At 35.6% G+C, this 21,763-nt stretch overlaps 1 protein-coding gene across 5 annotated transcripts in view; it reads left to right on the forward strand.

The window, feature by feature from the left end:
- Positions 1-21,763, forward strand: part of PPHLN1 (periphilin 1) — a 107,487-nt gene that overhangs the window by 66,831 nt on the left and 18,893 nt on the right. For 4 of the 5 annotated variants that reach the window (XM_004694777.2, XM_004694779.2, XM_012734146.1 and 1 more), the window contains 2 exons: positions 2,607-2,726; positions 11,777-11,917. In XM_004694777.2, coding sequence (XP_004694834.1) covers positions 2,607-2,726; positions 11,777-11,917 — 261 coding nt within the window. The remainder of the gene's footprint in view (positions 1-2,606; positions 2,727-11,776; positions 11,918-21,763) is intronic. The other variant, XM_012734145.1, reaches the window with a different exon arrangement.

Below are 21,763 nucleotides of genomic sequence, written 5' to 3' on the forward strand. Positions count from 1 at the left end.
TATCTATCTATCTATCTATCTATCTATCTATCTATGCATGTGTATGTATGTATATGTATGTATGTATGCATGTATATATAGTTTTAAAAGTTAAATATATATATATTAGAATAGGCTCAGAATTTTCTCAAAGACATAGATAAAAAATACAACAATCTTTCCCATTCAGGTTTCAGCATTCTAGAATCCTTAGATTTCTGAGAAAAGCTCTAAAGACACAAGTTGTCACATTATATCATCTTCTCATTCCTGCCTTTCCAGAATCCCCTAGCTTGTTGAGTAGATATCAGTGGTGTTGCTGTTTCTGTTTTCTGCAGTTAGAAACTTTTACTGACCTAACATTCTTCTCTATAATTGATGTTATTTCTCTTCTATATTTACAGATGCTAAGTACACATACATTCTTTATTTCTCTGTCTTTGGTTTGTTTGGATTTTCAGCAAGAGATAGCCTAACAGTCTGTGCTGGTGTACAGATGGCTACGATGTCTTCACCTCCAAAGGAAACAAGAAAAAGGTGTTTTTGTGACAGCTTGTGTCTTTAGAACTTTCTCAGAAATCTTAGGATTCTAGAATGCTGAAATCTGAATGGGAGAGATTGTGGAATTTTTTTGGTTTCAGTCTTGTCATAGTTAAGGTGTCTTTATCTACCTGAAAGAGTGGCTTGTCACATAGGAACAAAAGAAAAGGAAATGGTATCTACCCATCTCAATCATTATGAATGTTTAAATTATGGTAGACAGTATTTTAACTTCCTGGGAACTATAATATGTTAGAAGTTTGTGGTACCTTTAAAATATATTAGGTGAGAAACTACTGTAATAGACTTTAAATATTTATGTCTGATGGTTTACTTAGGTGTTTGCATTTTGCTATGTAAAATGGAATCTGAATTTCAGAATTTTATACCTGTAACCTTTTTTGAAAAAAGATTTATTTATGCATTAAAGAATTGGGGTACTGCAAGAGTGGTGAGAGGATTCACCAGAGACAATAGGGAGCACAACAGGCATATTGATGAAGCACATTGCTGAGAGGAGCAGTGGGCGGGTCAGGAGAGGTTTGCCGCACCATGTGGGTCACCTCCCTGGCGGGGATGGAATGCATGCTGAAGTGGCTTTAGCTTCTTAGTGCTGTGCTTTAACCTGCTGCACCACAGGGAGGGCCCATGTAATCATTTTAAGTATGGGAAAAGTGTAGTATCCTGTTTACTTTGTTCAGTGTTCTTGGTAGCTGTGGGGGAGGTTCATTTACCTGAATTTCCTCTTTGGGTGGTGGAGGACTTTCTTTCAAGCATTTTGGCTTTTCTCTTGTAGGAACCTTTTTTGGTTTCTTTCCTGCTATTAGACTCTATTTTCAAATGAATTTTTCAAGTGTACAGATTGAGTGACAGGCAAATAAAAAGGAAATGTTAATTTAAAGAAGACTTGATTCCTTCTTTTCTAGAGATAACTTAGAGTGTTTGTTTTATTTTTTTTTCTATAACATTCTCTTCAAGATAGATATTAAAAGATAGGGTTTTATGTTTGTTATTGGGTTTATTTGTATATGTTTCTTCTCCTGATTTTATTTTAAAACCTTTTAACTTGGTTACTAAGTTGTAATTCAGGTATCATATACCTTTTTACATTTAGATATAGTTAGGACTTTGAAGTGAGTTATGTATATGTTTCCTCACTGACAGTGGAAATACTCCATGTGGACACATCGTTACTGTATTCCAGCAACATTAAGAATAGCCAGAGAATGGTGTGGGGAATTTATTAAGCTATACAAAGGTGATTAAAGGCTTTTGTTATCTGGAAGACCTAGTGTTTAGTTCCAGCTCAGAATTTAGTATGGACTGTGGACAAATCACTACCAATTTCACATTCAATTTCTTGACTTAGAAGTTGGGGAAATAAGTTTACCTTAACCAGCCTCAGGGATTTCCATTTAATACTTGCCTTTGAGAAAAGCACTCTGTGAATGGTGGGGCACTATAATAAGGGGACTTTTGCTGGTTCTGTTGTACAGAGAAGGTATGTTTGGAAGCCACTTTTAAACCTGTTTTGTCTGTAATGCCACATCTCATACCTAGTTTCAGTGTATGTGGTTGAGAAAGAGAAACAGTAGTATCAAAAAATGAGATTTAAGTGTATAAATTTTACGTAAAGAGTAGGAATTATGTAAATAGTTAGAATTTTTAAGAAAGCATTTCTGGGCTTTTCTCTGTTATATTACTTAAGAATTTACCTTGATGAAATCTTGACATTATTTATTTCAGTGACTGTGATACAAAGTTGAAATCAGTAAGTTGTCTTGTATATTCTGGATACTATAAGTATACTAGTTAATTGTCACTGTCCTTTATTCTTTGGATAAATTCATGAAGTTTTATTCACTGAATTTATGAGGTAGATCTTTTCTATAGAAGTCCCAAAGAATTGCTGCTCAGAGAAATTTTATGTGGAATAATTTTGAAAAAGCAAACAGAGTACACCTGTTCTCTCAATAAATTTGAAAGCTTAAATGGTCTTTAGCGGAAGTACTAGGGGGTATACTTGTTAATGTATTTGAAATTCAGGAACTCTCAACAATTGTACCAGAGCTACTTCTTTTTATTAGGCATTGGACAAACCCAGTCAGCTAACTGAGAAGGAACTTGCTGAGGCCGCAAGTAAGTGGGCTGCTGAAAAGCTGGAGAAGGCGGATGAGGGCGCCTTGCCTGAAATTTCTGAGTATGAGGTATGGCATGTTTGGAATATAATGCCCAAAATATATTTGGGGGAAAGTATCTTTATGGATTATTAAAATTCACCACAAACAGTAGTAGTCTGAAGATGAGTGACTGAATTCATTAACATTTTGTGTGTGAATGTCTCTGGCTGCTTAGAAGTCTAAGAATAGTATGAATATTGTGCGTAAGAAGAATGCATTATTATAAGCTTCTTTTAAGGAGTTAGCTTTTAAAAGATATCCAGAAATCATGCTCAACCACTCTTCATGAACCAATGAATTCATAACTGAAATCTAACTAGATTTTGGATCTTAGTTATATTTTTATTGCATGTTATACTCATACATATCCCAGGAAATGAAATGTGCATTCTTTTGGTTGTCTTTGTCCTTTGATGAGTTGAGTACAAGAAGGTGAACCCACTGTTGGTCACAGAATACTGTTTATGAAGTGTTTGTTTTAAAATTCCAAACATGAACTTAGTATTTTCCATATCATGTATGTTTACACACAAGCAAAATTTGCTATTAGAGCTATTAGAGGAATTAGTTCCATGGTAGGCAGAGAATATAAACATCTCTGTACCATGATGGTTTTTCAGTATATTTTTGGATGACTTTTACAGAAGACTCTTTTATACAGAAGACTCTTTGACAAAGGGATTGAGATTGGGATTTCACTTAGAACTATTTTGCCTATACACACCAGCATACCCCAAGAAGAGATCCATCCCAGGGCAGTGTGTATTGACCACAGATGTCAATACACACACATAGAAACTCTTACCAGTACTTAATTAATAAAGCTTTTTTAAAATGCTGATATCATTTAGAATTGTTCTTAAGTTAGTCAAGGTTTCCTTCTTTATTACAGCTATAATTGTAGATATTTACACACATTCTTGAGTAAACTTATCAGAAATGGTTGTCCCTTTTTGGCACCATTCTAGCACTATGAGTTTTAAAGTACATTTAATAGGGTCATTTTGTGTATTCAATAATTTTAGAATAATGGTTTTAAAACTAATATATATGTGCTTCAAAATTCCTATTATTTTGCAGAATTGATCATTTTTCTTAGAGTACCTATAACTAAATAGCTCTTAAAAGAGTACTTACTTCTTTGCATAGTCCTTCATTCCAGTTAGGAAGTCTTTATTAACATATATTTATCCTTTCCTCCTCACCCCTTTTATATCTCTTAATTAAAACATCTCACTGTCTTTCCTGGACGTTACATATTCTATGTTTTCGCATTGCTTGAATGAATCTTGACTCTAAATCATTGGGTCAAGAAATAGTTTTTTTTAAATTAATCCTTGGTTTTTCTCTAAAACATGGCTTACTTTGCTCTAGAGTATGATTTAATAGAAATAAACAACTCTAAACTTCTGTATGTAAGATTTCAGACATGATATTTGTTGGACTAAAGGCAAGTTGAGTGAGAGAAAGGGTGAGATTTCTTTAACAGTTTAGTTACTTGTTTACTCAGGGGACTTTATCCTTGAAAAATAGTATCAGTTTTGAATCATTGTTAGAAATGTCTTTTCAATTTTTTTTTTTAAAGATTTACTTATTTATGCATACAAAATTGGGATACAGGTCAGAGGTGCAGGGGTCGTGAGAGACCCAGAGTGGGGAGCAGAATAGGCAGATTGATGAAGTACACTGCTGAGGGGAGCAGCAGGCGAGACAGCAGAAGTCTCCCTGAGACAGCAGAAGTCTCCCTAGCGGGAGATTGAATTCACACTGAAGCTGCACTTTAACCTGCAGTGCAGGGAGGGCCTGTCTTTTCAGTTTATATTGATACTTCATACTGGATATAGCAACATTGGGGAATTTTAATGATACACTGATTTTTAATTGGAAACTTAATTCCACCTTATAATTAATGAAGTTAACGTTTCGCTCAGATAGTGACATTTGCTCTCAGGCAGTGTTACATGCTTTGAGAAAAGTGATTGATTATGTCAACATAAATCTGATTTCACATAGTAAGTTGGAAGGAAGAAAGAAATATAATGCTAGGAAAAGTTTGGTATATGACTGTTTTTATCTAGTTGTGCAGATTTTTATGGTAGCTGTATTTAATGGTCCTTGGACTTGAGAAATTGCTTAGATTTGATTAAATATTTAAGTTTCCAGTGTATGTTCTCTTGCTTCCATCAATACTTGGTTGTAGGATCATACAGTTTATATAAAGATATGTGAAGCTGAACATAACTTCATTGATAATGCTAGAGCAATTTTTTTTTTAAACTGGGAAGAAATGGGGTACAGACCGGAAGAGTAGGGGTAAAAGAATTCACTCGAGACAGAGTAGAGAAAAGAAAAGGCAGATTCATTGACATCCACTGCTAAGGGGAGCAATGGGGAGAGCAGAGGGGCCTCCTGTGACTAGAGCTATGTTGTAGTACATTCCTCCGTGCAGTCTCTTTCTCTTAACTTTTGGACTCTAATAATAAAGTTTGTATAAATTATAAAACTTTGATTATGAATTGTTTTGCTACAGTGCATATTTTAGGATTTTTTTTAAAGCACATATTTTCAGAAAATAATACTTTATTGACTTCCTCTATTTTTCTATTTAACTTTACTCACTCTGCATTTGCTGTTGTAAGACACAGCACTAGACAGCCTGGGTATCAAAGAACTTGCAGTCAAGGTTTTGTCGATGTAATTTACTGTTATTAGATGTGGTAATGAGAGTTTTGCTTTGACTATCAGAATGAAAAGCAAATTATTTGAAGGCTATTAGAATGTCTGGGTAGAACAGGTTGCTTCTTGCTGTAGGAGGACTGAACATTTTTCTTCCTTTTTTTCCCTTTGATTCCCCAAGGGGAGGTGCACCATTTGTGGGGCTACTGAAGAACCAGTGGACAGAGTAAACTCCTACTCATTTCTGCTCCAAAATCCATTTAATATATTATCCTTGGATACAAGATGTATTAGCTGTTAAACTGATAAGAATAGAGACTACACTTGCAGTTAGCTGAAAGGCTGAGACATTGTGGAATAGTTTTTTTATTTAAATGTTAAAACATGATTTACATCATTCCCACATAAAATGTCATTTTTTGCATGAATATCTCCACTTACTCTCTCCTCAGTGAAGAATGCTATTCTTCCCTGACCCTCTTCAAATTCATTTTCACTTGGAATAAGTAGTGTTAGAGATAATAAGACTGACGTGCTTGCTTGATTTTTCTTTCTGCCTGTTATAAAATATTAAATTGCTCTTTTAGCAGTAATTTCTTGTCAGATAAGTAATTTGGAACTATTTCTCACCACAATTATTTGCCTTTTTATTCTATTGACAATGTCTTTTGATGATTAGTATAGATTTACATTACGTTTTGAAATCAGGAAGAATGAGTTCTCTAGTTTTGCTTTTCTTTTCAACTTGTTTTGACTACTAAGGCTTTCTTGAGATTCCATGTGAATTTTAGGGTGGGTTTTCTATTTATTCCAAAAATGTGATTGGGATTTTGAGAGGGAATATGCTGACTCTGTAAGAATTCTTGAGTGGTATTAATATTTTACCGGTGTTGTCTGCAAAACCATAAACGTGGAACACACATCCTTTTGTTAACATCTTCTTTAATTTCAGCAATGTTTTGAAATTTTTTCATTGTACAAGTTTTTTTCCTTTTTATTATGTTAATTTCCCTAAGTTTTTAATTCTTTTCGATGCTTTTATGAATGAGATTGTTTTTTTAATTCCTTTTCATATAATTCATTGTTCTTGTATAAAAATGCAGTTGTTCTTTGCATGTAGACTTTGTATCTTGCTGCTTTGCTGAATTCATGTACTAGTTCACCCAGTTATTTTTGTGGAATCCATTTGTTTTTCAAACTAGGTTTCTGATTACTAGGCTCCAGCTTTATTTGTATATTTTCTCACCATGCAACATAATAAGGCATTTATCCCACACTCCTGCCAGAGCTCTGTGCTGTTAGGCGTGTTCTTATAAGTAACTCTCAGTGTTAAAGCAAACATAATATGGCCTACATGTATTGACCATCTCTTCATCAGCTGCGTCCCATGGTGAACTTAATAAACTCTCTGTTGGTTTGTAACATCAGGAGAAGAGCTCAGCACCCAAGCAACTAAATCTCGAACTGCCTGGTCACATGACGTTTTATAAACGTGACTTCCCCAGTTCCCACTAGCATAGCCAACACAACATTGAACTGAACTCTGAGTTTTCCAGCAGCTGTTGTGATACATTACTTCCAGAATCATCTCTGGGCCCATCTCGAGGGTTTGTGTTTTTACTCTACTTCTCTTGTGTTTTGAGTGCAGACTTTAATACAGTCAAATAAAATTTACCGATTAAGGGGGATTTACTTCTCTCATTATGATATTTGTTTTCTTTATACCCTATAATTTATTGTCTCTAATTTCCTGCATTCTTGTCTTCTTGTGTGTTTAGTTGATTTTTTTTCTTTTTGGTAGTGAAATGTTTAAATTCTTTTTGCATCATGGTCCCAAAATATAACTAATGGTGCCTTATGTAGAAAATAAGATCTGCAATTACAAGCTAACACTATGGTAATACTAGCTTTTACACTACTTTTTATTTCAATGCAGTAGCCTTTTGAATCATGTAGAAAACAAAAAGTTATGTTACAAACCATCTTTAGAATGAAACTAGCTTTTATAATTGCTTTTGTTCTTCATTAAGGTGATGTTTTCTCCAGACTTAGAGTTAGGGGCTTGAGTCTCTTCATTTACTTTTCAGGGTCCCGTTGAGCATTTCTTTTTTGATATATGTATTTTCAGGGTTTTTTTTTTTGTTTTTTTTTTTAGTGGGCAATATGCTCTTTTTTAGTTTTTTTATTACAAAGTTTATTTTTACATTATTTTGCACATTTTTTTTTTCCATCTCGATTGTAATCCCTGTGGGTTTCCCATCACCAAATCACCCCTGTGTCACCACCATAGTCCCGTGCATTCCCCCCCCCATTCCCCCCCATTTTTGATACCATTCCCCACTCCACCCCCACAAAATGTCTCTGGTATATGGTTGTTCATTATTTTTGTTATTTTCTCACCTGGTCCATTATACTCCTGCTATGAGTGAAACCATCTGGTATTTTTCTTTCTCTTTCTGGCTTATCTCACTAAGCATGATCTTTTCCAGCTCCATCCAAGTTGCTGCAAAAGACATGTGTTTCTCTTTTTTGGTTGCTGAGTAATATTCCATGTATATATGTACCACCTCTTTTTTTATCCAGTCATCTACTTTTGGGCATTTGGGCTGCTTCCATGTTTTTCCAATTGTAAATAAAGCAGCAATAAACATGGGGGTACAGATATCTTTTTCAATCACTGTTTTTGTGTCTTTTGGATAGATACCTAGGAGTGGGATTGCTGGATCGTAGGGAAGCTCCATGTTTAGCAGTTTGAGGAACCTCCAGACAGTTTTCCATAGTGGTTGTACTAGTTTGCATTCCCACCAGCAGTGCAGGAGAGTTCCTTTTTCTCCACATCCTCGCCAACAATTGTTGTTGCTAGTTGTTTGAAGATGTGCCATTCTCACTGGGGTGAGGTGGTATCTCATTGTGGTCTTAATTTGCATCTCCCTTATTACGAGTGATGTTGAACATTTTTTCATATGCCTGTTGGCCATCTGCATTTCCTCTTTGGAGAAGTGTCTTTTTAGCCGTTGAGCATTTCTTACGAGTTTCTCTCTTGCTGCTGTCAAGGGTAATGCTTCGTCTTTGCCTTCTGAAAGTGTGATTGTGGATAGTATCTCTCAGTGTGGGTCTCTTGGACTCATCTTTCTTGGAGTTTGTTGAACTTCTCACGTGTTGATACACAAATTTTTTTTTTAAGATTTTATTATTCATACAGAACTGGGGTACAGGCCAGAGATGCGGAGGGTGAGAGGGTTCACCAAAGACAGAGTGGGGAGCAGAACAGGCAGATCAATGAAGTACACTGCTGAGGGGAGCAGCGGGAGGGTCAGGAGAGGTCTGCCGTGCCATGTGGTCACCTCCGGGGCAGGCTTAGTGCTGTGCTTGAACCCGCTACACCACCAGGGAGGGCCGATACACAAATTTTAAGACATTATTTCTTCGAATAGTCTTCTCTGCCCTTTCTCTCTCTTCTTCTTTTAGTGACTCCCACAGATCTTTTATACTTTCTCTAATCTTTTTCTTCTTCCTTAGCCTCAACACTTTCTACTGTCCAATCTTCAAGGTCAGTAATTGAAATTTGTCTTTGAATCCCTCCAGTTAATTTTAAATTTCAGTACTTTTTAGCTCTAGAATTTCATTTTTGTCCTTATAGGTTTGCTCTCTCATTGATATTTCCATTTTGTGTAAGTATTATTTTAATGGCTTTCTCCTTATCTTCTTATAGTTCGCTCAGCATCTTTGAGGCATATTTCAAATAATTTTGTCTGATAATTCTGCCACTAGGTCTTTTTGGGGGGATGGATTTGGCAAGAATAAAAAGATCCATTCTTTTAAATAGGCTGACTTTGTTTGCCTTCTGATTTTTGTTGTTGTTGAATACTTCTGATTATTGTTGTTGTATTTGAATCTATTAATGTGTTAACTCTAGAAATTAGCTCCTCCCCTCTTTTCAGGGTTTTCTCCTTTTCATTACATTTGCTCTTTTGATTGTTATGTGCTGCTGCTGTGTCGGACCCACCCATAGTATAAACTTAAGTTCTCTTAGGTCTTTTCTGACCCTTTCCTTGGCATACTCAGTTACTTTCTACATTTTCCCATATGTGCAGTTATTTTTAAATGTGAGAATTTTAAATGCCTGGCTCTTGAAAGGGACTAACATGAGAAATGAAGGTGAGAGGGGGTGGGTGGTGGGAAATATACTCTGGCCCTTTAGGTCCCTGGAAGAGGGAGGGAGGGATGGTAGTGATGGAGGGGCAGCACCAGGGACTGATGCCTCTTTGTACCCCAGTGACAGAAACAGTGGTGATCAGAGCACAGGCCTCTGCTGTTTGGAACACAGAGTCCTTTTCTGCCCAGCCTGGCTCACCTGGCTTTGTGCAGGCCTGTGTGCACAGTGGTCTTCTAAGTGGCTGGGCACAGCTAGCGAGCTGCTATGTGCTAAGAACTTTCTGCATCTTCTCTTGTTGTGGTAAGCCTTCATTGGAGTTCAGAGTTCCAGAATAGTTACATGAAGCAAAGTTTGCTAGTAATGATAGTTTGTCTAAGTTTGGAGACAAATTTCTGGAGTTTCCTATGCTGCTATCTTCTTGTAACTCTACCCCTTTAAATGTTTCTCATCCTTGGAATTTCATTCCCTTAAAATATATCTTAGACTAGTAGAAAGTAGGCTTTTTAGATTATACATATACATGCCAGAAGTTCAGATGACACCAAAGTATGTGTACTGTTTCCCATTCTATTTCTTCGAAGTTATTCCTATTGAGGCACCCTCTATTGCCGTTTTCCCCCAAGAAAGTGTCCTTTCAGAGATAGTCTAGGTTTATGCGCTTAAATGCACACATACGTGTACTTTCTGCCTCTCTCTTTTGACCTCCAGGATGTGCCAAGAGAAAAATTAGAATACATTTCTCTCTCTTTCTCTGTTTCTCTCTCTCTCACACACATATACACGCGCAGTTTTTATTCTTTTAAATAAGTTCTTAGTGTGCCTTGGTTCTTAACACTACATAGTTATTTGTACAGTACCCTAATGATGAAATTGACACTATTTTCAGTCATTTGCTATTAATCATAGCCATGTGTCAGCCTTAGATTAAGTTCCTATAGGTGAAATAGCTGAATGAAAGGGATATATGCTAAATTTTGATAAATGTTGCCAAATTACTCTGTTAAGAAGTTGTGGGATTATCCACCCCCGGCACACTGGGTGTTCTTATGTCACTACTTTCACTGTGAGAAATCCCACTGATCAGTATGTATTTTGTAACTTCAACTTTCTTCTGTTTGCTCCTTCTTTAATCATGAAACTCATAAGGTTTGGATAACCTGGTAATAAGTGAGCTTCTTATTTTCTCCTATACTGCTTACTCCCTCTAAAAATGCAACAGTAAGAATACATGATTCTGAGAGCTCTCCCTGATGGCACAGCAGGTTAAAGCACAGCACAAAGAAGCTTAAGCCACTTCCGCATGAGTTCAACCCCCGCCTGCCCTGGAGGAGATCCCCATGGCAGGCAGACCTCTCCTGACCCGCCCGCTGCTCCCCTCAGCAGTGTACTTCGTCAGTCTGCCTGTTCTGTACGCCACTCTGTCTCTGGTGAATCCTCTCACCCTCCGCATCTCTGGCCTGTACCCCAGCTCTGTATGAATAAATAAATACATCTTCTAAAAAAAAATACATAATTCTGAACTTTATAGTTTCCTCCTCCTAAGTCATGGTATGCTCAGGCTGCATAAAGGCAAGAAAATTTCATTTCTGTTCACTGATCAATCCATTGCTCCCAGAGCAGTGTATAGCATCTATTGTTCAGTAAACATTTGAATAATCAAATGAAGGTGGTTAAATAAAAGTTTCCCCTTCTTTAGCTCTTTTCTTTTAAACAAAAGTAGTTTTTGAAAGTACAGTTATGAGGTGTGGGCTTTTGTGGGATTGCTGTTTTACTAATGAATTGTTGCTCTAAAATAGATGATCATGATTACTTTGGGGGATTGTTTCTTTTCAGTGATTTTAGTCTTAACAGGTGCAAGATTTGGAAAAAGTTTTGAAAGTAGAGTCTTTTGCTGTTCCTATATAATGTACTTGTTTATGTTGTACATGCCTTTTCCCCTTAGTGTTTCTTAAATAGATTTCTTAAGGACATAGCCATCAAATTCTGTCTAGTATAACATGAAATATAATTTTCAAATGGAAAAAGCCTAGAGATTTTATCTTACCTAAAGTTTAAAAAATAGCAACTACTTTCTTTTTAATTCTCTTCACATATGCTCGTTCTGTGTGGTGAAATTAACAGTTCTCTCTTAAAATAGGTTAAACTTAGCACTTTTTCTAAAATTTCCAATTATGGCCTAGCTGGTCATCTGAAGTGCACTATGTTCTTTAAGAAAGCAACTAAAGATTTCTATTTTCTTTTAAAGTCAGGCTCTACAGCACCACTGTTCATTGACCAGCCAGAAGAACCTGAGTCCAATGCAGCAGATGGCATAGAGTTATTTGAAGACAGTCAGCTAACCAGCCGTTCTAAAGCAATAGCATCAAAAACCAAAGAGATTGAACAGGTGAGAATCTAGTCCTCTTGAAGTATATAATTGTTCCTAACACTCTGTACTTGGTAGTTTAAAAAATAACTGTTGAAGAAATATATTTCATTCTTTGCTTTTCTACTTGTGACTCTGAAATGAAAATTTAAAAACTTATAAAATTTGTTTGATTTGATTACAGTGCTTGATCATTGTATGCAGTGCTCTGAATACTGTAGCTCCTAATATGATGGCTTCATATTCTAGGGATATATGCCCAAGCGTGAGATGACTGGGTCACATAGTATTTCTGTTTTTAAATTTTTAAGGTAAATTCAGTTTGCTTCCCATAATGGATCAGTCTATTTTCCCACAGCGTACAGGGATCCTTTTTCTCTCTACACCCTGGCCAACATTTGTTGTTTCTGGTTTTTATGATATGGACCTTTATCATTGGAGTGAGGGGGGAGTCTGTTGTGGTTTTGATATGTATTTTCTCATGATAAATGAGACTGAACGTTTTTTCATAGCTCTCCCGTTTCTCCTTATCCTCTCCAGCACATATTATTGGGAATCTTTGAGGTATGTGCCACTCTTTAGGGTATGAGGTGATATCAAAGTATAGTTCTATTTTTTATTTATTTCTTTGTGGAAGCCAATGCATTACTCTATCTATATATTCTTTAATTGCAGTGACATCGGTTTACATCACTGTATATGATTTAGGGGGGATAGCAAATTCGTACTTCCTCTGATGTATGTTATCACACCATCCTACCATCAAATAACCCACAGTCCTTTACCCTACACCACTGGTTCCTTCCCTCCTTTGTGCATATTCCTGTCTTCTCTCCCTCTCCAGTAGTCTCAACTGTGCAGTCACATTTCTATGGTTTGTTTTGGCTTGACTTTTTCAGTTCCTTTATTTTGTTTCTCCATATTCTACCTATGCATGAAATCATCTGGTACTGTCTTTTTCCTTCTGATATATTTTACTTAGCATGATCTCCTCAAATTCCACCCATTCTGTTGCAAGTTTCAAATGTTCTTCACCTTTTATTGTATAGTTGAGTAGTATTCCATTGTTTCTGTATAGCATGTCTTACTAGTCCACTACTCTTTTGATGGGCATTCACATTGTTTCCACAGCTTGTCTATTATAAATTGTGCTGCATATATCCCTTTAAATTAGTAATTTTGTGTTCTTTGGTTAGATACCTTAGAGTGGAATAACTGATTCACATGGTAGATCTATTTTGATATTTTGAGTAACCTCCATATTGTTTTCCATTGGGGTTGGACCAGTCTGTTTTCCCACAGTGTACAGGGTTCCTTTTTCTCTCCACACGTTGGCCAATATTTGTTGTTTCTGGTTTTTATGATATGGGCCTTTATCATTGGAGTGAGGAGGGATCTGTTGTGATTTTGTTTTGCATTTTCTCATGATAAATGAGACTAAACATTTTTTCATGTGCCTATTTGTGGTATGTATGTCTTCTTTGGTGACAGATTTATTTAGCTTTCTGCCCTTTTATTGATTGGGTTCCTTGTATTCTTTTTGTTAACTTGTAGAAGCTCTTAGTAGATCTTGGATATTAGTCCCTTGTCAGATAGATGATGCACATATATTTTCTCCCATTCAAAGGAGCATTTTTTGTTTTAATGATAATTTCCTTCTCTGTACAGAGCTTTTTAGTTTGGCATATTCCCAGTTGTTTAGTTTTGCTTTTGTTTCCCTTGTTATTGGAATTGAGTCCCCAGGTTAATGAAACCAGTGTCATAGAGTGTTTTCCTTGTATTTTGTGTTTTGAGAAATCTTTAATGCATTTTGAGTTAATTTTTATGTATGGTGTGAAATAATGGCATAGTTTTCATTTTATTGAATGTGGCTGTCTAGTTGAAGAGATTTTTTCTTTCTCCACTGTATATCTTTGGCTCCTTTTTTAGACTAACTACTCATATTAATTGTGGTTTATTTCTGTGCTTTCAATTCTATCCCATTGGTCTGTGTGTCTTTTTTATTTCCACCATACTGTTTTTATCACTATCACCTTGTAGTATAGTTTGAAGTCTTAGTATGTGATACTTCCATTCGTTGTCTTTTGCTTTCAGTTATTGTCTTTTCCCTTTCCCCAAAGGTAATCACTATTATGATTCCTAACACTGTGGTTTTGCACTTTTTACAAATAGAATGCATATAGCATAGACTATATCTTGCTTTTTTTTTCAGCTTTATATGTAAGAACCATTGATATTATTACTGTAACATTGTCATTTCTTGTGAGTTTAGCTTTCATTTTTCTGATTACTAATGATGCTAAGGACCTTTTTATATGGCTGTCCTCCCTTATTGTCAGACATGTTTTCCTACTCAGTTGTTGAGTTTTAAAAAGTAACTTGTAGAATTTTTAAAAAATATATTCTGAATGCAAGTCCTTTGTTGGTTTTATAACATGTGTTGCTGATGTTTTCCTGTTTTGTGACTTGCTTTTTCACTCTTTTGATATCTTTGGAGAAATAAAAATTTTTATGCTTAATGTAATTCAGACTTTTCAACCTATTACTGCTATTTCCTTCTTATTTAAGATGTTTATTTCTCCTTTATTATCTTCTAAAAGTTATTGTGTTTCATCTTGAGTTTTATTTTATTTTTTATTTATTCATACAGAACTGGGGTACAGGCCAGAGATGCGAAGGGTGAGAGGATTCACCAGAGATAGAGAGAGGAGCAGAACAGGCAGATAAACGCAGTACACTGCTGAGGGGAGCAGCGGGCGGGTCAGGAGAGGTCTGCCTTGCCATGTGGATCTCCTCCAGGGCAGGCGGGGATCGAACTCATGCTGAAGTGGCTTAAACTTCTTAGTGCAGTGCTTTAACCCACTGCGCCACCAGGGAGGGCCTCATCTTGAGTTTTAATCCATGAAACTGAATTTAGGTGTAGGGTATATTAAGTAGAGCAGCGGTCAAGTTTTTCTTTTCATATGGGCATCCATTGACCCTACCCATTCATTAGAAAAACTGGGTGTTTTTTACCAGTCTGTGTTATTATTATTCAGGTTTCCATATATATGTGAATGTTTTCTGGTATCTGTTGGCCTGTTGATCAATTATTGCTGTTGTTTTGTAATCTCAACGATAATGTAATCCAATGTTATCTCAATTAAGAAATGATTTAAGTTAAAATAAAAACAAACTGACTATGTAACTTGTCAATCATGCTGAAAAAGAATTTGTTTCTTCAGTACAGTAATCCTTGTATTTTATGTTACACTCTTTTTCATGTTTGTTGAAATCATAATTCGTGTCTTTAAACCCAAGAAGGACACAAATGATTCCTCTTTCACTCTCATTTAGACATCCCTTCTTTTTATAAGCAAAGGTAAAAGGCAAAAAGGATACTGAATGACTGAAATATAAGTGGGATAGTGCTGATCTGATTTTATATTGTCATCTCCATTGACTTATAATGCTAGTGGTTATTAGGACTTGAGCTTTATAGAGATATCTTTTAAACATCAATTAAATTTGGATAAGCATATTTTATCTTTAAAGACATCTATTTTCATTAGTTCCATTCGCTTACATAGGCGATGGGTCTGTATTCATATATACACACACACATCCACACTTTCTTTGAGAATTCTTAATTATAATCCTTTCCCAGGAGTGTATGCTGCATTGACTTCTAATTATGGTTTTCATTGTTCTACTCTAATATTAGTATCCCTCATTGGCACTGCTTAAGGAGAACTAAGCAGAAAACCTTTTGTGCTTATTTCAGCTGTTATACCACATGTTTTATCCTTTATATTTGTAGTTCAAAGGTTACATCTCAGATAAGATTGTAATAATAATAAAGGGTTTTTAATCTAGATATTTTAAATAGTGCTCATTGTTATTTTACTTAAATATTTAACCATAAACTACCTTAGTCAGTCTTCAGTGTCATTGGGCCTGAGCTTGCAGAAATGTCTGTCATTTTCTCAGCAACAGCTTTGTTCAACATAAAAATGATTTTCTATCCCATGTTTTCTAGTTTAGTACATTATTGTTATTGTGAAAGGGATCAGGGCTTCCATGTAAAGTAGAAGAACAAAACAATATTGAAGTAATTGACATTTTAGTTGAAACTTGACATTAAGGGAGGGTAGTTTGGGGTCTGTAAATCATCTATTGTTCCTGCTGACTCTTGCTCCTGGTAGCATATTCCCTTAAACAATTTGTGCTTTGGTGTTGTGAGTTTGTATTTAGAATTTCAGTTGTGAGTGCTTGTGAATTCTGAAAGGGAACTGTATCTTCTCACCTCAAGAGCCCAGAACAAGACAGAGAAGTTTTCCTGTCATTTTCTTATACTGACATTTTTGTTTGTTTTTATTAGTAAGTCTTTTCATAAAATTCCTAGCTTTATGTGGAAGCCTCAGATCCATGTTCTCTTACATGGGCCAGATGTCTTATCTCTCATTTTCCACTAGACTCTGGATTTCTGATTCCTTGGGGTAGTCTTAGCCCATGATACTAGCATAACACTCTGGTTCTTGATACTTTTTCACATATGGTTACTGACAATTCTCCTTCCTTTCTCTAAGAACTTTGCGTTGAGAAGAATGTTTCTAAATTTTCTGAATCAGGATATTTTTCCAGTAAATCATTTATGTGGTTTTGCCCTTTGTCATTTTACATGCTTTAAAAAGTCAAGTGACTTGTTCAGGTTTATACTGGAATGATAGAACTGTGGTTACTCTTACTGCTGTCTACTGTGTTTGCTTTGAAACTGAGAGATAAGGAAAATAATTTCCAGTGAGGTGAAACAGAGAAGACTTCATTTCAAAGTGGCATTTGACTAGATCCCTAAAATTCAGATGGGAGTTTTATCAGTAGAGATAAGTAAGTTTCTAGATGGGGCTTGAATCTAGATTCAGTGGGCAGCCTAAAGTAGAGAAGAGAGAAATATAAAAATAATTAACAATTAAAGGTGGTTTAGTTTGCTTAAAGCCATTCTCACAATAGGTAGTTTTTAATCTCTGCCTCCTAATATACTTCCATTATTCTTACCTTCTCCCAGCCGTAGCATTTATTGCATTGATTTCATAAGTAGATGTTCCAAAATTTTATTTACAGTGCTATATAGAGGGATCTTGAGCACTGGACTCAGGATCTTTGTCTTGATTTTGGTAAAAGTCTTTGATTTTGGTAAAGGAAGTATTCTGTTTCCATCTCAGGTAGTGGTACTACAGTTCAATTTTATCACTAGACACCCAGAATTAGAACAGAACCCACCCTACTCCACAAAGCCCCAATTTAGAGAGCACAATCACCAATAAGATTGCTCTTATTTTAGACACCAGCAACACTTTGAACATTGTCAGGCCACTGCAGTTGTTCCTGATTACAAATTCAGGGTTTCTCTAACTCTGTTATATTCGATACTAGGACATCTGATAGAACGGACAAACACTTTATTTTAAATTACAGTTTTATTACAAAGGATACCAATCAGGAAGGAATTACTCTTTCAGTCTGAATTGGTATAACTAAATTCAGTTCTTACATTGAGTACTTAGAGTTTGTGTAGACCTCACAAGTAAAAGGGCACAGTTTCCAAGTGCTGGATGAGAAACTTCGGTAGAAAAAGAAGGGGTGTGACTATAGGCTATGTTTTGCAAAAATTTGTTGGTAGAGAAAAGAGGTAGGTAGCAAGCCCAGGGTAGATAGTTTGGGCCTGGTTGTTGAAAATTTCAGTACTACAAAAAAGGGTTTGAATTCTGTTGATAAAGTAGGTGAATGAATGAGTTAAGATTGCTTTTTGAAGATTATTTTGGCTATATAGTAATATTTGGCTATTCTTCAAGTAAGGCACCATAAAAGGCTGAACTGGGGCCTCCCTGGAGCTCTAGAGTTTGGTTAAGTCTCAGAGCTATCACCTGTATAGCCTGTGTTCAATTCCCAGCCAGGATGCTGACCCATGTGAGTATAAGATGGAGAATATGGAACTATAAATAATAATCAACAATTAAAAGTGATTTAGTTTAGCAGCAGACCTCTCCTGTCTCACCCTCTGCTCCCCTCAGCAGTGTATTTTCAGTCATTCTGCTCCCCATTCTGTCTCTGGTGAATTCATCTCATTCCTTCCTCACTCCCCCCCCCCCTTTCTGTTCTTCACCCCTGTTTCTCTGTGCAAAAAAAAAAAAAGCCTGAACTGAATTATTTATAAGAGTCAGGAATGGAGAGTGACTGCATGATTGCATATAGCAGGAAAGTAAGTGAAACTTGGTGAGCTGTTTGTTTACCTAATTTGTCTTTGATTTTGTAGAGAGAGCCAAAGATAATGTGAGAGACTTAAGATGAAAAACAAATAGAATAATTAATAAAGCTAGAGAGGCTATCAATAGCACAGATAGAGGACCTTTAAAATTTAGAGAAATCTTTTTCTGGGATGTAGCAAGATTTTTGAGGTGGAAAGAAGAATAAGATTAGGAAAGGGGATAGGTGGGTTTTGCTAAGAGTAGTGGAAGTGAAATGGGAGGGGAGAATCTTATCAGCAAAGTTCTTGAATTGGGTGTGGAGAGAATTTAGAATACCCTAGATGGTGTGTGTAGATAAGGAAGTCAGCAAAAGAGATTAAGGCATCATAGTGAATCAAATAATTACAGTTTTGGATTTTTCCTAACAATTTACAGTATCCTTTGTGTAGAAAAGGCAAACCAGTTGTTTATCCACAACTGAACAATAGCACCTTAAATGTTACTAAGTAATTTTAAAAAAGCCCACAGACAGATGGTGAAGGTGATTTTACTGATAAGCATGAAAGACACAAACTGAGCTTCTTATTAGTCTTTGTTATTAATACCAAAAAGTTGAACCAGTTCTGTTACCTAAGTTCTTAAACATCTTAAAAATTAAAAAGACAAGTAAAAATTAAACTTCTATCCAAAACTGAGCATAACTGTTAATTTCTGATGCATTTAAAAGAGAGAAAAAAGGAAAAAAAAAGAAAAAAAAGCCTGCTCTAGTTTTAATACTTTTAAGATGTCTTTTTACTTTTTAAACATGTATTTATTTATGGATACAAGAACTAGGGTGTAGGCCAGAGGTGGGGTGGGTGTGAGAGGATTCACCAGAGACAGAGTGGGGAACAAAACAAACAGATGTACTGAAATCCACTGCTGAGAGGAGCAATGAGGGGGACAGGAGAGGTCTGCTTTGCCATGTGGGTCAGTTCCCTGGCTGGGATGGAACTCATGCCGCAGTGGTTGGTGATAGCCTGAAGGGCTGAGACTTTATTTTCTTAAAGCAAGGCAGGAGATAGCTAACACATCTCCAATTTTTCAAGCTAAAAGGAACACAATAGTATTTTTAAGTAACAGTGAGTTGTGTACTAGAATACTTTGATTCTTTATCCTCTTAACTGAATGGAATGTTGCTGTGACTATTTATTGACTTGTAGACCTTTTTAAAGAATCACTGTGCTGCAGTCACTTTCACTTCCCTGTAAGTCATCTTTCTTCACCTCTTCATGGCCTTTGTTGATGCCTTCAAGTCTGCCTGGGCTTTCTGCTGGGTTCTCCCTTTCAGGTGTCCACTTGGAACTTTCTCTTCCACTTTCTCTCTGACAAATCTTAGTAGTTCCTCTATCTTTGAACCCCCTCTATTTCCTTTATAACACTTACACAGTTATACATGTGTATTTATTTTCTTAGATGTTGTATATCATTTCTATGGAAATAAAGCTTCCTGAGATTAGGGATAGATTGGTTTTGTTTATCAGTTGTACAAAACCAGCACTTAGTAGGCCCTCAAATATTTGATTTTGTTGAAACCTTACATGTTTGTTTCTGGAACGGTTTCTGATACTAAGTTCTTTGTGTTTGCTCTCTCACTTAATCCTTCCAGAAACCCTACAAGCCTTGTCCATATTTATAGTCTCCATTTGCACATAAGGAATAGGGGCTCAGAGAATTAGATAATGTGCCCAGGGGCACACAGCAGCCAAACCTAGGAACTCCATAAAGTCCATGACCTTCATTTCTGGGCCACACTACCTCCCACCCATTAATAATTTAAACCTTCCATATATATTTTTAAAGTAAGACGAGAAATCTGGATATTTAAAATCCTTGTGAGCCTGTCTTTCCATAGTAAGTTGCATTTCTGGAAATTTAAAGCATTGAAGACTAAGACTTTTTTTTTTTGCAGTTTTGAAGATTGATTTGTGTTTAAATCACATTTATGTTTAGTATACATGGGAAGTTACTTTTTTTGCAGGAAGAAAATAACAATTTTTACCTAAAGAATACTTAAGTATTTTTCCCCTCTTTGGGGCCATGTGTATGGACCAGAATGGTTTATTCCCCAGGGTCATAACAAATTGTTTTTGTGAGCAAAATCTTTAGTCTTTTACTATATAATTATATTCACATATGATAACTTGAGTACTAAGAAAGCATAGTTTAATCTGATTTCCATATGGGTTATTCAGAGTGTGTTCAGTATGTGAGGGTGGCCTTTTTTATATAAAAGAAATAGATGACTTTATAGTCAAAATTTGACTTTTAAACTTCCATTTTGGTTGTTCCAATTTAATGTGTCTTTTGTCTCTAAACCTGAAATAAAGTAGGTGCCATAAAAAAAAAAAAAACAATACAGAGAGCAGCTGCTACAGAATTGAACTATATGGGAAAAATACTGGCTTGAATCACTGGAGATGATTCAATGTTTGAGGAAAAATTTTAGAGCTTTCCGGTCACACCTACACAATGGAGACAGGCAGAACTGGAAATTTTTCTTTTGTTTTACATATAATGTTTTTACATTATAATTATTGCTTCATCTTAATACTATCCTTTGACTTTTTAAATAGTGTCATCCTGACTGGTTCCATTTCTGGACAAGTTTAGTTTTGGCTTGTTTGATTGTTTCTGTGGGTGTTTTGGGGGGAGGGGGGTGGAAAACAATAGTGATGTTTTTAGACATTATGAAATATGTTTCCTTTTAAAATTATCTACAAAACACAAAAGTGAAATGTGTATATAGTGAAGCAGGTTGTTTCTAATTGAATTTGTCTTTTTACAATATGATTGTTTTATGTAGGGAATAAAATTTTAGACTAAACCTTATTTTGACTCTGTCTAGAAGATTTGATTCCCATAAGGTAATAGAACATTGTCAATCCATGCAGCAGGAATTGGCTATTTTAACTAAAATAAGGCCTGTGTATTGGCTTGTCCATCACTATATGCAGTCTACAGAAAAAAAAAAATTGTTTAACAAGCTATCAGTAAAGTTCTGTTTATAATTTTAAACAAGAGGTCTTATTTGTTAAAAAAAAAAAATCCCTGAAATAAGATGTTTATATTTTAAGTACTTTAAAAGTGGAGGTGTCTATATATTTAGAAGTATTAAAATTAAATCTTTTAATATACTGTTTTGTGTTGTAATTTTATTTAACATTTTATAATTTTTATTAAGATAACAGTAGTTTATAATACTGTATATGATTTAGAAATGCACCTCTTTAGATGTTTGTTACCATTACCATTCCTACCACTACAGTACATAGAGGTGGCTTTTTAGCATTGAAATGGTTTTGCAATATAAACATTTCTTACCTACTTGACATCAAAATGTTTGCTATACTTTACCTTCCTTGTAATGCTATATTAATAAAAACCAAATTAGTAAATTTACTTGATCACAGATTACTTGATTTTTTAATAGTCATTTATTAGTCTCAAAGAATTTACACATGGAATGATTTGGATAGGGTGGTCAAAATGTCTACTTAAGAGTTTGAACCGGGGCCTTCCCTGGTGGCGCAGCAGGTAAAAGCACTGCTAATAAGCTTAAGCCACTTCCGGCATGAGTTTGATCCCTGCCCGCCCCAGAGGA

Source organism: Condylura cristata, unplaced genomic scaffold (assembly GCF_000260355.1).
Source record: "Condylura cristata isolate star-nosed mole 26May11 unplaced genomic scaffold, ConCri1.0 scaffold00047, whole genome shotgun sequence".
Taxonomy (NCBI): Eukaryota; Metazoa; Chordata; class Mammalia; order Eulipotyphla; family Talpidae; genus Condylura; species Condylura cristata.